The 18,412-nt window shown below is 22.8% G+C and overlaps 1 protein-coding gene across 1 annotated transcript in view; it reads left to right on the top strand.

The window, feature by feature from the left end:
- Nucleotides 1–15,213, top strand: part of LOC134828438 (transcriptional repressor CTCF-like) — a 30,057-nt gene extending 14,844 nt beyond the window's left edge. Inside the window, exon 2 of the mRNA XM_063841415.1 lies at nucleotides 15,148–15,213. Coding sequence (XP_063697485.1) covers nucleotides 15,148–15,213 — 66 coding nt within the window. The remainder of the gene's footprint in view (nucleotides 1–15,147) is intronic.
- The last annotated feature ends 3,199 nt before the right edge of the window (nucleotides 15,214–18,412 follow it).

An 18,412-nucleotide genomic window follows, 5' to 3' on the forward strand; every position in this document is an offset into this window, starting at 1 on the left:
GTGACGGCGTTACATGTGTGGACGATGCCTGCAAGAAAAAACGAAGACGAAGAAGAAAAGTTTGTTGTGTAAAGGAACTCTGAGTGATTGGAATACATAAGTAGTTCTGGTGAGGGATTGTCGACTGGATGTATTGCTTTATAATTGAGACATGAATCATGCATCCATTGACTTTTCCCGTACAAACTTTTTCTATTTGTTTTAACCCAAATAAAATTTTCTACCATCGGTTTTCTTTGCTTTTGCGACAAACTCAAGAAGAAAATAATGTCATTAAGCAAGCAACTAAGCAAAAGTTAAACGAAATGTGAAAATTTTTCTGCTACCGTTAAAATTATTTATTATGCATATTCAAGGCACTACGATGCAAAATAGGGATTATTTTGACTTTCTTTAATAATTTTAATGCTGCAAAATTTTTCAAGTCGACTTTATGCATTTTTACTTCAACTCAAGAAAATTCTAATTAATTTTTCTAAAGTCAAATTAAAAAAAAATTAAAATTTTATTTTAAGAAACCAAAAGAATTTTTTTTCAAAATTTAATCTTTAATTAATTAATTTTTAATTAAATAATTAATTTTTTTATTTTTTTTTATTATTGTTTTTTTTTAAATTGACTAAAATTAAAATTTATTTTCAAATTAATTTAAAAAATTTAGAAAAAAAATTTTAATTTATTAATATTATTTTTTTAATGATTAATTTTATTTATTTATTTTATTTTTTTATTAATTTATTAAAATTTTATGAATTAATTATTTAAATACTTTTTTTTTAATTTTTATTTAAAGTTTCAAATTTTTGGTTAAAAAAGTAATATTTATATTAAATTATTTTTTAAATTATTTAATTTTTAAAATTTAATTTTTTTTTTGAATTTAATTAATTTTTTAAATTGAATTAATAATATAAATTATTTTTTTTTAAAGTAATTAATTAATAAATTAATGAACTATATTTAATTTAATATTTTTTTAGTTCAATTTTCATCAATTAAATAATAAATTTTAAAATTAATTCTGAAATTCTTTTAATTTATTTTCAAATTATTTCATAAAAAATTGATTTAAATTTTCCAATAATGTCAAATTATTCTCATTTTCACTCCACAGAGCACATTAAGCTTCAACTAAGAGCAAGAGAAATGTTGACTGCTTTGCTGGTACATTCCCCAAAAGCAAATACGGACACACGTTGCATATATTTAATCAACTCTTTTATTTATATTTATCATTTATTTACCTGTCTCTTGCGTATATTTTCTAAGGAAAAATTTTATATTTTCCTGTGAAAAGGAAGCTAATTGACATTCCTATTCATGGCGTGTGATGAAAACTTGGCTCTTTCATGCTTTTGCGTCGACATGTGAATGTGTGCATAAATTTATGCCGGGATTTTTTTTATTATGTTGAAAAGTGCATCTTGGATGAAAGGACGACATGAAGGGGTTCGACACCTTTTTTAAACAGTTGAAAAAAGAGGAAATTGTTTCAATGCGAGAGTGGCAGAAAATTGAAGTGTGAATTTTGCAAAAAAAGGAAAAAGCTGTCAAATGTTGATGAGATTAGGTTTTGTTGGAAATTTTGAGTGATTATCAATAGAAAGAATTTTATATGAAATTTAAGGAAATCATTTTTATAATTTTTTAAATAACCAGTAGCAAAATTATAAAAATTAAACTTCTCAACTTTTAAACTAAATTTTTTGTTTTTTAGGTATTATTATTCTTTTTATTTTTTAAAAAATTAAATTTATGGAAAATTAAGGGATTTTGACACAAAAATTGAAGTTTGAAGTAATCATTTATTAAAAATAAATTTTTGAAAAATATTTTTAGGCATGAAAATCAATAAATTCTTCTAATGATTATTTATTTTAATTTTTTTCTTATAATTATTTTATAAAAAAATCTTTTTTAAATCAATTTAAATTCAAATTTTAAAATTAATCAAAAAATATTTGATTTTTTCAAAATTAAATTAATTAATTATTTTATTTTTTTAGCTTAGAATCTTTCAATATCCAATTTTTTTTGCTTTTCTATTTGAAAAAAAAAAAACTTTTAAAAAAAATATTTTTTATTTAAAAAAAAACATTTTTTATTTAAAAAAAATAATAAAATAAAAAAATCTGTTTTAAAGTTATTTTATTTTTTTAAAAATAATTTCAGTTTTAAATTTTTATTAATTTTTTTTTCTTTTAAAAAAACATATTTTTTTTTCTATTTGTTTCTTATACAATTTTATTCAAAAGTAGATTGAAAAAAATATTTTTATAAAATTTTTTTTTTTTACTAAAATAAAAATATATAACTAATTTTTTTTTATAGATCCTTTATATTTTAAATTTTTATTTGATATTTTTTAGGTCAATTATTGTGACATTAAAAAAAATAAAAAAAAAAGAATAAAAGAAACCTTAAAAGGAAATTCCTTGTCACTTCATCTCATCATCAAATCTACCTTCACAGTAAAAAAAAACTCGTTAGATTTCAAGATAAAAAAATATTGAACTTTGTGCCATATCAAATAAACGAAAAAAAAAGTTCACCAAAACACTGTCACGTCTGGGCAACTTGTCTCAATAAATTACTCTTGAAGCAGAAAAAGTGACTAAAAACCGCTTTTCACTCCATGACACCTCGTTTTTATTGCACTCCCATGCAATTGCCGCAACTCACTCCATCACACAAAACCGAGCAGCCAGCCAAGACATGTAAAAAGGTGTCATTTAAATAAATATATAACCCAGCTAACTAACAAAACCATAGAAAAAGGGATAAGTTTACTTGTTTTTTTTTTATTGTTTGGTTGTGTGTGGGTTTCGAGTGTGAAAAGAATAGTAAATATAAAGTGCCATATGTTATGCAAATTCAAATAAATATTAATAGCTGGCATGACTCTATCTGTAAAATGTTTCCTTCGCACAACACAAGTCGAGTCTTTTTGAATGTTGCGTGCGAATGGGCAATTCATTTGCGTTCAAACTTTTTACTACAACTAATAAAATTGAAATTAAATACGGAGCTTCCTATAATTACAAGAAAAGTTATTGTTTTTCTGTGTTTTCTCCTCCGTTTTTTCTGTCGGGCTTCCAGCAACATGCGGAATGAATAAAACAATAATTAATGTCGAGTTTATGCATATTTTAATTAAATTTTCAAGGAAACAGAAACACTTTTTCATCATCATCATCTTTTTTCATCGCGATCTCGAGAATGTGATAAGAGTTTAATAGAAGAAAATGGGTCTCGTTGAAATTCCTCGTAAATCATGTTTGATTGGTAATATGAGATAAGAATGCACTTTTACAACCATCGACGCGATAGGTATAAAGTTTCAACACGTTGCACCTCTAAAATATAAAAATAGTTGATATTGCTTGAAAATACTGTGATTTAAAAAGAAGTAAATTTAACAATTATTTATTTTTCTTATTTTTTTATAATATTTATTTTTTTAATTTGATAAAAAAAATTATTAAATTTTAAAAAAATACCAAATTATTATTAAAATTAATTAAACTTAAAATAAAATTTAAAAAAAAATAAAACAAAAAAAAAAAATTAAAAATTAATTAACTTAATGAAAAAAATAAAAAAAAAACAAATAAATTATTCATTTTTTTTTTTAAATAAAATAAAATATAATTTTTTTTAAATAAAAAAAAATAATTAACACTTTTGTACTCCTCAAAATATTTGTTTCGTTATCAATTTAGTTATAAAATTTTCACATTTTTTTTTTGATTTTTAGTAATTCATAATTAGTACCTACCTAAATATATATTTTTTTTTATTTCAATAATTTTCATAGATTTTCATAATTTTTATAAATCTCATATGATTTTTTTTCATATAAATCTCAATAAAAAATTTTCCAATTTTTATATATTTCATTAAATTATTCATTATTTGTGTTAAATGAAAAATATTTCCTTCACACTTTTAAAGAAAAAGAAAAAAAAATGAAATTGAGAATTGAGGAGTACTAAAATGTGAAACTTTTGAATTAAAAATTTTACTTTGATTTTATAAAATTTTATTATAAAAAAAATTTAGAATATTTATTTTATTTTCTTCAAAATATTAAATAAATTTACAAAAACAAATAATTAATAATTTTAAAGTCGTTATTTAAATTCATTAAAATTTCCATAATAAATTTTTCATTTTTGAACTCCTCAATTAAAAAGCTTCAAATTTTCTTCTTTACTTTTAAATAAAATTTAAAATATTTTAGGATGGAAAAAATTAAGAATTAAGAATTCGAAGAAGGCACAAAAATGTGAAACTTTAAAATAAAAAAAAATATTTAATTTAAAATTTCTCATTTTTGTACTCCTCATTTTCTAATTTCAAATATTTATTTTAATTTTTTTTGAAATAGATTATTCGTTTATAAATTGTAGATTCTAAATGCAATTTTTTGAAATTTTTTAGCTGAAAAAACTTTTTGTCAAAAAAATATAACTTTTTTATTAATTTTCTCGAATTTTTTGTTTTTTATTGTTTAGTAATCAAATTTTACTTTTTTAAATATAGAATTTTTTTTAACTTTATCTTCTGATATTTGCATAAAAAAAATAAAATTCCATTTAAAAGTAAAACTTACCAATTTTCGCTCCATTTGGTCAACACATCACATAAATTATAATTGAATTTGATAGAAACACATCCACACATCGCATAGCAAGGTGTTTACTTTTAATATCACTTGCGAGCGATCTTCACTCCGTTTGCGTCTTGAACGCCTGCAAAAATAAAGGCAAACAAGAGTTTAATTGATTCTTGACATGCATGAACTTTGTCAGTTCACTTCTTCGTGCTTTTGCTTTCGTGTTTCTTATCTCTCACTCGAGTTATCCTCGTTTTTTTTTTGTTTTCACAAATTTTTCTTTGTTTCTGCCTCATGACGTCCATAATAATGTTAATTTGTGTTTTATTGTGTGCCAGATGATAGCAATTCAGAAGTGAAAATTACAATGTCCTGAATTTCGTGCGATGGGACTGACTTACTGACAGACCAAAGCACTGCTTAGGGACCTCCGTTAACACGCCATTATCATAAATGTCTTTTTTTTTGTCAAAATCACAAAATGATGTGGTTAGAAGAGAGACACGAAGAAACTTTTGATTTCTTTTATTATCATTTGTATCAAATTTTTCCTCGGGGTAACATCTTACGTCGACTTTTTTCGCCTTAATTTGATGTTTTTGTGAGAAATTTTTGAGAAAAATTACTTTTTAATCACATGCATCGTTAATGATTGTAACTTTTTGCCTCTAAAAATGTTACAAAAAAATCACTTGAAACTTTTAAAATTTTTTACTTCAAAAAAAATCATTTACTAAACTTCCGCTTTTTAATCTCAACACACGGAAAACGGAGTAAAAGAATATATAAATAAAAAAGCATCCGGAAAATTTCCCAAACATTAAGAATAACTTAGTAGAACATTAAAAAAAATTCACGCCACATAATTATTTTGTCAAAACTCGTTAAACAAATTTCTTTTTCTCCGAGCTTTTTTATTTTTGTATATTTTTCGCATGCACTTTTCCCTCTGTAAAGCCAAGACCAAACAAGTCAGGTAGAGAATTTTATTATTATTTGCAAGTATAAATTGTGAAAAGTTTTACCCTTTAATTACTCTCTTCGTATATTTTTCTCCGTCTTTCCGAAAATAATTTGTGTGTACAAAAAAAAAGAAGAAAAAAGCAGCAGCAGAAGAGGTTTTTGGCATGGAAAAGTGTATGTATACCTCACATGATTTAGAAACATTTTAGATCACATATTTGATATTTACTTACTTTGGCACACGTATTTTTCGGTGAATGCTACGGAGGATGAATCGTTTGTAATTAACGGTGAGATGCTTTGAAAGAAAAGTTTGCGCAAAAGTTGGAATTTGAGATGATTATTTGGCGAAAAAGAGAGATAGAACACGTGAGCAGTACTTTGTAGAGAAAAAGTTTAAGTTGCAGTGAAGTTAATTAGAATGATGTTTAAAATTTTTGAACAAAATCGACTAAAGTTCTTTTTAATGAAGGATGAAAAAAAAAATTTTTTTCTAAATTAATTGACCTAAATTTATTTTTTATCAAATATTTTTTTTTTAAATATTGATAACGTTTAAAATTCCTGAAATAAAATATTTAAAATTAAAATTTAAAAAAAATAAAGAAAATTAAATTTTAATATATTTTTAAAAAATATTTAAATTATTTAAAAAAAATAAATATTTAGACGAAATTAAGTAATTATTAATTTTATTTAATTAAAATTATTTTTATTAATTTAAAAATTTCTTAAATATTTTTAAAAAATATTTAAATTATTTAAAAAAAATAAAAAATTATAAAAAATTAATAATTAAAAATTAAAATTTAATTTAATTTTAATTATTTTTTTTAAAAATAAAATTTATTAAATTTATTTTCAAATTTTTTTTTGACGATTTTCATTTAAATTTAAAAAAAATAATCGGGGGGCCCAAAATTTAATTTTACTATTTTCAATTTGGTAAAATGAATAAAATTTTTAAATAATTTTAAACGTTAAATAATAAATTTTTTTGCATTTAAAATTTAAAATATTTTTTAATTTTTAAAAATTTCATATTGAATTTTATTTTTTTTTATTTGAATAAAAATTTAATTAAATTAAAAAAAAAAATTAAAAAATTTAAAACTTTTTTTAAAATTTTTTTAAAACATTTTTTGAAAACGGCCATTTTTGAAAAATTTTTAAAAATTTTTTATTTAATATTTAATTTTCGAAATTTAAATTATATTTTTGATTTTTTTAGCGGCCTATTAATTAAGATTAAAAAATCTAAATCTTAAAGTTTAATTTTATTTTAAAATTTTTTTTTTTTTAAGGCATAAAAAAATCTTTGAAAAAAAAATCTCTTAAAATTGAACTTTACTTAATTTAAAAATTAATACTTTTACTTAAAAAAAATTAATTAATTAATTAAATTAAATTTAATTTAATTAAAAATATTATAAAAAAATTTCTCCCAAAAATATTTTGAAAAAATATAATAAAATATATATATTTTTTAAATTTTTTATTAACCTCGATGTTCAGATTTTTTAAATTGTCTCAAGTCAAGTTTTCATCAGAAATTGTTAAGAACGTCTCTCAAGACGAAAACCCTTGAAAAAGTAATTAAAAATGTAAAAACAAGTTAAAACATAAACCTTGACCTTGCATGTTATTTTCATGCAAAATAGAAGGGAAAAAAATTATCTCGAAAATAAATATCAACAAAACTTTCTTCTTTTTTATTGCTTGCATTCCAGAAGAAACTCAAAACTTTTGTAAATTGTTTTGTAATTTTATTATTATTACAAGTTTTATCATTTATTGCTGGTTTTTCCGTCTTCTTCCCTTATCGACACCAAAGTTGAACAAAAAAAAATAATTATTTTTCAGAATTGATATCAGATTTTCCCACAGCGACACCGTGTTGCAATTATTATTTTTTTTTTCTAATATTTTTTTCCGTGTACATGAAAAAAATGACAATATAAAAGTTTTTAAAAATTCAATAAAGCGAAGAGTTTTGTTTAGTTTTTTTTTACAAGCATGGCATGATGGCGATAACAACATATGTAGCGCTGAACACGCAAAGCAAGAAAAAAAATTAATTTGAAACAAGTTTTCTCGTAGGACGAGAACGTTTCTGTTGTTGCCAGGCCAGAGACATGATCTTACCGCACTGATGACTTTATCTGTTTTTGTGTACTTGGAAAAGTTTTCGCACAAAATTGCTCGTTATTTAGGGATTAAATATTCACGTGCGAGTGATGTATCACTTACACGTAGGAGGATTTCGCTCCCAATTCACTTGACAGACCTACGAGATGGATTGTAATTGCCTCGCATTGGCATTACATCGAAGATTTTCTCGTCTAAGCTGACGTTAATGAGCTTACGACGTACCAGAAATCTCCATTCGATACAAGATTTTTTTTTCGACCATAAATGTTGCGCAGCAATTTAATATTTTAATAATGTTTCCCTCTTGTTCCTTCTATGTCGCCAGATAATTTACAATCATTGTTATTTCATTCTATTTTATATGCATTCCCGTGTATTTGTTGTAGAGAGATGTTTTGTCGGGATTACGTAGAAATGCACACATTTACACACATAAAATGTTAAAACAAATTCCAATTTTAAAAATTTTCAACGCAATTTATTTTTATTGCTCACCACGGTACAATTTAACAATTTTCATTCTCACCTTTTTATTATTTTTTTTTTGTTCAGTTGCATCACGAGCAGCAGCAGCGTAACTTAACCAAGAAAAAAAGCAATACTTGTGCATTTTTTTCGACTCCCTATGAGTCTGCGATATAAAATACAACTAGATGAAATTATAAAAGGCTTTTGTGGTTTGTGATCGATATGAGCGCATTTTGTCTAAAATGTTTTTTTTCTGAATTTTAAAGTCAAAACTTTTTAATTTTACTTTTTTTTATAAATTTTAATGATTTTTTAGTATTTTTTAGTATTTTGTATCAAAATTTTGAACTACTTTGAATTTTTTATGAAATTATATCATAATATATTGATATTTTTAGAGATATGTTATTTGATTAAAAAAAATTAAATATTTATGTGACTTATAAAATAAATTCTTTTTTTATTTTATTTTTTTATTTAAATATTTTTTTAATTTTAAAAAATTTTTTGAATCTTATTTTTTTTTTAAATAAATACAAATAAATTAAATTTTAAAAAATTAAAAAAAAATCTTAAAATTATTTTATTTTTTTTAGATTTAATTAAGATTAAAAGATCTAAAGATCTAAATAAAATTTTTTAAAATGCCTCTTTCTTTAAAAAAAAACTCTTTAAATTGAACTTTACTTAATTTAAAAATTATTAATAAACTTTACGAGAAAAAAATTCTTTAAAAATAAAAATTTATCTATAAAGCTAAAAATTCTTTCTAAAAATTCTGTTAATTTAAAAACAAAAAGTAGAAGTATTCCAGCAGAGTCAATAATTTGCTTCATATAAAAGTTAACCATATTAAACATTCTGTTTCTAAGTCTCATCCACGGAGAGTAGCTTTCCATCATATCGATTGACTAAATTTCAATAAGTAGTATGATTGCCAACAAAAAATGCTTATCGATTATTTCTTTTTTTTCTTTTAAAAATTTCCTTGGTTTAAATTATTTTTACATAGCTGATATTAATCCATTGTATTGTTGGCCAAAAATTTTTTGAACATACATTTTAAATCAATCAAGAGCAAGAGAAGGTAGTTTCATTTGCACTTTTTTTCAAGTCGATGATCGTAGATCCTTTACAGGTGTAGTTGAGCAAACCGTCTTTTTAACAACTGTGATGATCCTTTGATGCTTGAACTTAGTTTGACCTTTAAAAAAATATAATTTACTAATGTTTTACTTACCCTGAAAATTTTTCTTCATATTTTTCTGAAATAAAATATAATAAAAAAATAAAATATTTTAATATGTAATAATATTTTATAACTTTTATTAATTATTTTTTAATTTATTAATAATTATTAAAAAAAAATTAAAATTAATCATTCATTTTTGAAAACTAAAAGAAACTTTATAGAAAAAATTCTAATTTTTCATATTTTATTATTTATTTTTTTTTTCTTTTATTTGTTATTTCTTATTTTTTAATTTAAAAATTAAATTATATTAAATTTAATTAAATTAATATTAAAAATTTATTTTTTTAAAATAAACAATAAAACTATTTAATTTTTAAAAAATGCATAAATTTTTATTTACAAATTATTTTTTTTAAATTTTTATATGAAACAGACAGACCATCAAAAGCCCAAATTTTTTTTTCAAAGAAACGCGCGATAAATGTGCATGTGCCAAGACAAGAAATATAAATAAATATGAAAAGGGCTGTACAAAACGGTGATAAATTTAATGTTTCTGGTTTCTTAATCTTTTTCTGTATTTGCTTTAGTTCTCCTTTCATAAAAATATATGAGCAAAAAGAAAAAGACGCGTGAAGGTTTTTATTCCATTTTTTTTCTAATATATTCAAATTACTTTTTTTCCTCTGAACCACTTCATAAAACTAAATTTACATTAACTCACACACGGATATTACCTCGATTAAAACGACAAAACCATTGTTTGTCGTCGTCATCATCATCAACAACATCGTACCTCGACGAAGGCAGCAACACATGTGAACGAAACAATCAAATTACACATGTGCGTACAGACCACCTTTTGCGTATTTATATAACGCCGGGGCGACACGACACGACGACACGCGGTAACATAAAATGATTGGCAATTAAATAAAAAGCTTTTAGAGAAAATAAAAAATTAATGAAACATGTTATGGCTTTATGATATTGTTGTTCGCTCGTTTTTACTCGTCTAATATTCTTACATAAGTCGCTTCGTTCTCTCGTTCTCGTGTTTTGTATATCTGATATTTGTTGTCCTTGTTATTGTTGCGTGTTCGTTCGTTCGTTTTTTTTCCTGCTCCGCATTTTTTTGTAATGCTTTATTAAAAGCAAAAAAAAAAAAACGAATAATGATAACAACAAACAGATTTTTCATTACGCACAGCAGGTTCGTGGGATATTTAAGGTAAAATAAACACTAATGCGTCGGTTGGTTGGGTTTTCATTTGTTTGTCGGCAGAAAAACATTTGAATGAAAAAAAAAGTAATAAAAAATACTTGTTGCATTAATCCGGTCATGCCATGCGACGACGACGACGTTTGTTAACATTGTGTCGGAACAATGCGGGAATTAATGTAAGGAACTAATTGGATCAGCGAGGTTTAAGCTTAAGATGGTCAACTTTTGCAGGAAAGATTAGTTGGAGGAAAACATGAGAATTAGTGCAGTCATTAGAAATTTTAATTTTAGGCTTTTGGGTGAAAAATTAGTCGCCAAACCTTATCCTTTCTTAATGAATTAAATTCTAATTAAATTTTAAAAAATTTCAAAAAATTTCAAAAATACGAATTTTCATGATTTGTTTAGAAAAATTTTTTTTCGAGGTTTAGGTATTTTGTTGACTAAATTTTTTCACGATAACCCAAAATTCAAAAGTCTACCGATAATTTCTTGCAATTTTTATGTACTTTCAGAAAAATATGCCCTAAAGTCTCTAACTTTTAAAACAAAAAAATATTCTTTTAATTTTAAATGTATGAAAAGAGGTTCAGGTTGACTAAATTTTTTCACGATAACCCAAAATTCAAAAGTCTACCGATACTTTCTTGCAATTTTTATGCTCTTTCAGAAAAATATACCCTGAAGGCTCTAACTTTTAAGACAAATGAGAAAAATTTTACATTTTATGGGATTTATTGAGAAAAAATTAATTCTTTTAATTTTAAATGCATGAAAAGAGGTTCAGGTTGACTAAATTTTTTCACGATAACCCAAAATTCAAAAGTCTACCGATACTTTCTTGCAATTTTTATGCTCTTTCAGAAAAATATACCCTGAAGTCTCTAACTCTTATGACAAATGAGAAAATTTTTACATTTTATGGGACCTTTATGACAAAAATTTTTTAGAAAAAATTCAAAAGTCTACCGATACTTTCTTGCAATTTTTATGCTCTTTCAGAAAAATATACCTTAAAGTCTCTTACTCTAATGACAAATGAGAAAAATTCGACATTTTCAGGGACTTATTGAGAAAAATTTATTTGTTTTAATTTTAAATGCATGAAAAGAGGTTCAGGTTGACTAAATTTTTTCACGATAACCCAAAATTCAAAAGTCTACCGATACTTTCTTGCAATTTTTATGCTCTTTCAGAAAAATATATCCTGAAGGCCCTAACTCTTATGGCAAATGAAAAAAATTTTACATTTTATGTGAATTATTGAGAAAAAATTAATTCTTTTGAACTTAAATGCATGAAAAAAGTTCAAATATTCAAAAAAAAATAAATGTTCCCAAAATTTCACTGAGAACCTCATAAAATCATTCGTAAAATCCCATCATCACGTACCTTTTCATAAAACATCATAAAATGGGGAGTGCAAACACACACATGATGATGTAAAATCAAACTGCATGACTAATTTGATATATATTTAGCTCGCATCCTGCTGGCGAGCTCATACACTATCCTCTTTCATGCTTTGCAGCATATTTGATCAAAAATTGTACCGAGATAAAATTGGATGATGATGATGATGAATGATGAAGATGAATGTGTGCGTTCTTCTAATCAAATATGATTAATTTCGTATAACTGCTTAGAGGTATTTACTTTTTAATGTTATATTTTCATTCAAATGTGGAAGTTACACACACCGAGAGCGATGTGAGTTTAAAATTATATAAAATAAAAAAAAAATTTGCATAAAAACACCGAACAGGCCGAACAAAAGTTTATTTATTTTCAGACAAATAACAGAAAATGGATGTGGATTTTGTGGTTTTTAAACTTACCCATAATAAGCCCAATAATATAAAATAAATGAATGTACTTTTGTGAGAAAATGATATAAAAAGGAGGAAGATATTGATAACAAAAAGAGGCAGTTTATGCAAAAAATCACAAGTTTAGAGAGAGAGAAAAAGGGAAAAAGAAGAGAAATTGGTTTGGTTTTGCAATAAATCTGTGCGAGAAATATTTTTGTGGATTTTGTATTGTTTTTAATTCTGCTTCCATATGTCTCTCCGAGAACGAGACAAAGTCTGATTAACAAAAGTTTTTCGATTGTTAAAAGTTTTGAATGTAACCGCAAAAACAGTTTTCTCTCTCAATAAAGAGTGACATGGAAAATTTTTGTGGTTTTTCATCCCTTTTTCCCATGTTTTCTTGTAACTCAAAAATGTTGCTCGAGAAAATATTTGATTTGAATCTCAAATAAAACATTTAATTCCAATAAATGTCTGGAGTGAAAAGATAAGGAATTCCACACACTTTTATTGTTATTGAAATCTTATTTTTGCAGTTCGCACACACAACACAAGTCTCTCATAAATAATTTTTGATTTTATTGAATACAAGAAAATTATTTTTATATTAAATGATGTGCAAAGCGAATTATTGCCAATTGAATTATTTTTATGGCTGCACAATCAACCAGTCGTGCTCATTTCTCGGGAAAAATCATTTTTTATTCTTGATTTTTTTTTATTTAAAGATAATCATCGTCAATTATTTTTTTTTCTTAAATGGAATTTTTAATCCTCTTTCAATTATTTTTTTTTTTATTTTTTTTCCTTCAAGAAGAAAAATAAAAAAAAATCTGCACTTAAAAAAAAATTTTTTAAAATTGGATTTAGTCCAATTTTTTTCTTGTTTGTCGAATTGAACAAATATTGAAGCGATGGAGAGATAAAGCCCCTAAAATACTTCTTTTTAAATAACTCCCCAATATTTTTTTCTGTTCTATTAATAATAAGTTGACCACATGTGTTTTCGTGTGCAAAAAAAAAAATTCCCTTGAAGAAAATTTTTTTTTTTATTTAAACACGAAAAAAACTTTTTTTTTCTTATTTGTTCAATATTAAATTGCTGTTTAATTTAAAGAGCAAGCAATTTCATTGAATTTATTTCCATGCCTTGTCTCCCATACGGAAAAATCTCCTTGGCACCACATTGCAAGACACACACACAAGACGAATAATAAAACAAATTGTGGTCAAATTAGCATACAATTTTAAACTGCATACATCGGAGAAAATAATTTAAAATGTTCACACACACAAACTTTTTTAATATATGTTTTTTTTTTCTCGTAGGATATTATATTGTCTTGTCTCGCACGAATCGCAAGAATTCTCGAACACATGTATAAATACACCTTGTTGTCGCTTTCCTTCGAGATGTGTGTGTATAAGGAGGAAGAGCATTCAACATAACATAGGAAAATAATAAAAATGTAAGAAAATAGAATTTTTATTTGCTACTAAGGTATTATACATATTTTAGATGAAAATTTGTAGGAAGGCATTTTGAATTGAAAATAAAAAAAAATCGGTTTTGATCGTCGATGGGGTCGTAAAATGTTTAAAGAAGGAAAATTTTCTATTGAATTTTTGTATTAAAAAAATTTCTTTATTTAAAAAAATACTAAAAATAATTTTTGACTCAATTTTAAACCAAAATTCATAATAATTTTAATAATAATAATATTAGCTTCAATTATTTTAAAATTTTGCTTGAATAATATTTAATTTTGTTAATAGAAAATATTTAGTATTTAAATAAAAAAAAATAAAAATTTTTATTAGTTAAAATATTTTTTAAATATCAAACATTTAAAAAAAAAATTTTCAATTTATAAAATTAATTTGCAATAAAAATTTAAAAAAAAATATTATTTTTTTTATTTATTTTTTTTTTTTTTAAAATTAATAATATAAATTTAAAACAAAAAAAAAATTAAAAAAAATTTCAAATTTATATAATTAATTTTTAATAAAAATTTGAAAAAAAAATAATAAAAAAAAAATTTATTGAAAATTAATTATATAATTTTAAAAATTCTTTTAAAATATTACCTAGGTATTAATTTAAAAAATATTTTAATTAATTAAAATTTTAAGTTTTATATAAAAATATTTAAAAAAAAAAATTAATTATAATTTTGTTTTAATAAAATTTATTTTTTTTTTTAATAATTTTATTTTTTTTTAATCTTATATTTTAAATATTTTAATAAAAAAAATTATTCTATATGAAAAAAAAATTTTTTTTTGGTTTACTAAATAAACGACTTCTATATATCTGTGCTTCAATTAAATTAAATGTCTTATTTTTTCATTTTTTTTAATATCATTTCAATAAAAAAATTAAAGAAATAATAAATTTAAATAATTTTTTTCTTATTTTAATTATTTTATTTTATGTTAAATATTTTTTTCTCAAAATTATTAAAAAAAAAATAAAATAAAATAAAAAAAAAAAATTATTTTTTTTTTAATTTTTCTCAAAAAAAAAAAAAATAAAAAAAAAATATATTTTTTTTTTTAACTATTAACCATAGTTTGCTTTGAATTAAAAAAAAATTAAAGATAAAAAAAATTCTTTATAATTTTTTTAAATGACTCAAAAAGCACTTTTGTATCAAAAAAATTATTTAATGACAAAATTTTAAAATTTTTTAATACCTTCGTCTTGTTTTAGGTTCTGCAATGCATCTTTCAGCCACAATTCATGGAGGAAGCTGTCGTCTGCTACGAACGCGCCTAATGCAATAACGTGTGAGAGATAAGACGAACTTTAAAAGAATTTCAGATTAAAATAGTTGTTATAAACCAGGTACCAATTCTTGCTTTCATTTCTTCCTGTCTTCCTCGTTTTTCTCTTTTTTTTCCATGGAAGACGTAGGCAAAGTGTTTTATTTATTATGTGTCTTGTTCATGCACTGCAACTTAAAGATTTAGATTGAAAATTCTCACACAACGAAAATTTTTCGATAATAATTTTTTTCTCTTGCAAAAATAATTTAATGACAATTTCTAGCTCATTACTTTTTCCATCACATCATCATCGTCATCGGCATCCCACAGCATCTTCATAATCTTAAAAGCCATTATTCAATATCTCTCCGTCTCACACTCTCGAACATCATTTTCAATCAATTTATTCTCGGCTGTTCCATCAAAAATGCTTACACGTCGTTTGCTGTGACTTCAAATGAACAATCAGCCTCTGTGTGTGTGTTGCTTCGAGAGTGTTATATAATCAACCTCGAGGAAGAAAATTGGCATGTTAATAATAGGCAATGCCAATAAATTCACACCGTACAACGACACGGGCTCCAATAACTTTAATAGTATGTGCAAGCAAGCATGCGATAATCGATCATTTATTTTTGAAAGCGTCACATTATCAGATCTTAAATGCTAATGCGTGTTACGTATATCTCGCCGTTCACGAGAAAACCTTTCGTTTATAATATTATTTTATCTCTTTTGGCACATCATCAATGTTTGATGTTGATGACAGAAAAGGTATCGATATTTTGTGTGTTTAGGTTAATGAATATTTATAAGCAGGAAATTTCTCCCTTTTCAGAGGCGTGACTTTGATTTTTTTTTTTGCCTTTCTATATGGAAGAAATTTTATCAAAAGATTTTTAAATTTTGATAAATTTGCCGATTTTTTCAATAAAAGAGAATTTTAATAAATATTTCTTTTATTTTTAACCAAAAAATAATTAAAAATTTATTTTATATATTTAAAGCAAAAAAATTCTCTAATTTTTATTAAAAATTGAGAAATATATTTTCTTTTAATTAAAAATATTTTTTAATTTAGCTTACTTTAATTTTATCAAAATTTTAAAAATTTACAATTTTATTAACCTTAATTTTATTTTATTTTATTCTTCAAATTTTAACAAAAATTTTTATAAAAAAAAATTTTTTTTTTTGAGTTGAAAGTCAATTTTATTTTTAAAAAAATTAGATGATTTTTTTTCTTTTTTTTTAATTCTGTTTAATTTTGATAAATTACAAAAAATTAAAAATAAATAAAATTTAATATAAATTTGAATATTCAATGAAAAAAAATAATAAATTTTAAGGAAAAAATTTTAAAATTTTTACTATGAACATTTTTATTTAAAAAAAAGTTATTTTTTATATTATTTTAAAAATAATAAAATAATTTGAATCAAAAGCAGTAAAAAAAAATTAATTTAATTTTTTTTATCTTTTTTAATATTTTTTAATTTTGCTTGATCTAAAAATTTTGAAATAAGTCACATTTTAAAATTTAATTTTAAAATAAATAAGTATTTAATAATTTATTTTAAATAATTAAAATATTTTTTTTTTAATTTTAATGATAAAAAAAATAATAATTATTTAATTGATTTCTGACTTATTTTTAAACATAAGCTTTTTTTTAAATAAAAAAAAACTATTTCATCCCTTTAATTTTTTTTTTTAATTTGATAAATTTTTAAATTTTTTTTTAGAGCTTTATTTTTGCCAATTCAGACCTTTTTTATTCTCAAAGAATCAACATCAAACTACCAAAAATAATCTTCTTTTCCATCCAAAGCAAATTCCAATTTTGATTCAATTAATTATTCTTCCACTTGTCGAAAAACATCCGCTTTCTCCTCCATAGTCGCCATATGTCCATGAGCCACGCGCACTTCGTACCTCATAAATCTCCATGAAATCTAATACAGAAAAACACATTCATTTCCGGTACAATTCAGAGAAAAATGAACGTAAATCACGAAAAATGAGTATTTGCAACATGGAAAAGTGTAACGGAAACGAAAGGGCTTGAAAATTTGATTTTTTTTTTCGTAGAAAAGCCAAGTAGCATCAACAGCATGAAATTTGATTTAATAAATCCAATCATCAAAGTTGGACGAGTACCTCCGACGACTTGTAGTCACCAACAAATCAACGCTGCATTCATTTTAATCAAATGTTTTTGATGGAAAAACAGGGAATCTGATTAGTGTACGATAGTGTTCTCTCTTCATTTTTATTCATTCACTCTTTTTTTGCTGCCTTTCATTCATTGCTTTCTTGTTTGTGCCGGAAATTAGATTCATTTGTTCTTCGTTTGTGCGTAGTTGACGTTGAAGCAGGAAACTGAAGAGTAAAGAGTGCAGAAAAAAGGTTGCGAATTTGTTGGTTCATTAACTAAATCCTATTTTTTTGCTTTCATTCATAAGGGAAATGTTAATTTGTGGCAATTAATTCTAATGGGAGTTGATTTTTTTGCGATAAATTCGAGAAAATTTTTATTTTTTCTGTTGAAAGCTTAAAAATGGCGCGAAATTGAATTTTTATATGACATAACCTCAAAAATTTGATCTTTTATTAACAGCGCCTCTATGAGAAAATTTAGAAATTAAATAATTTTTTAAATTATTTTTAATAATTTTTTAATTTTTTATTTTTTAATTATTTTTTTAATTTTTAATTTTATTTTTTATTTTAATTTTTTTTATTAATTTTTTTTTTAAATTTTTTTTTTTAAATTTACATAACCTTAAAAAATGTGATCTTTTAGTAAGAGCGCCTCTGTGAGAAAATTTAGAAATTTTTTTTAATAATTAATTTTTAATATTTTTTTTATTTTTATAATATTAATAATTATTTTTTTTAATTTTTATTTTTTTTTTTTGTAAATAATTTTTTCATTAATATATTTTTTTAAATTTTTAATAATTAATTATTTTTTCAATAATTAAACATTTATTTTAAAAATTTACATAACCTCAAAAATTTTGATCTTTTGGTAACAACGCCTCTATGAGAAAATTTAGAAATTAAATAATTTTTTTAATAATTAATTTTTAATTTTTTTTTTACAAAAATTAATTTTTTTAATAATATTTTATTTTAATTTTTTAAAATATTTTTTTAAATAATTAAAAATTTACATAACCTCAAAAAAATTAATCTCTGAGTAA

Source organism: Culicoides brevitarsis, chromosome 2 (assembly GCF_036172545.1).
Source record: "Culicoides brevitarsis isolate CSIRO-B50_1 chromosome 2, AGI_CSIRO_Cbre_v1, whole genome shotgun sequence".
NCBI lineage: Eukaryota > Metazoa > Arthropoda > Insecta > Diptera > Ceratopogonidae > Culicoides > Culicoides brevitarsis.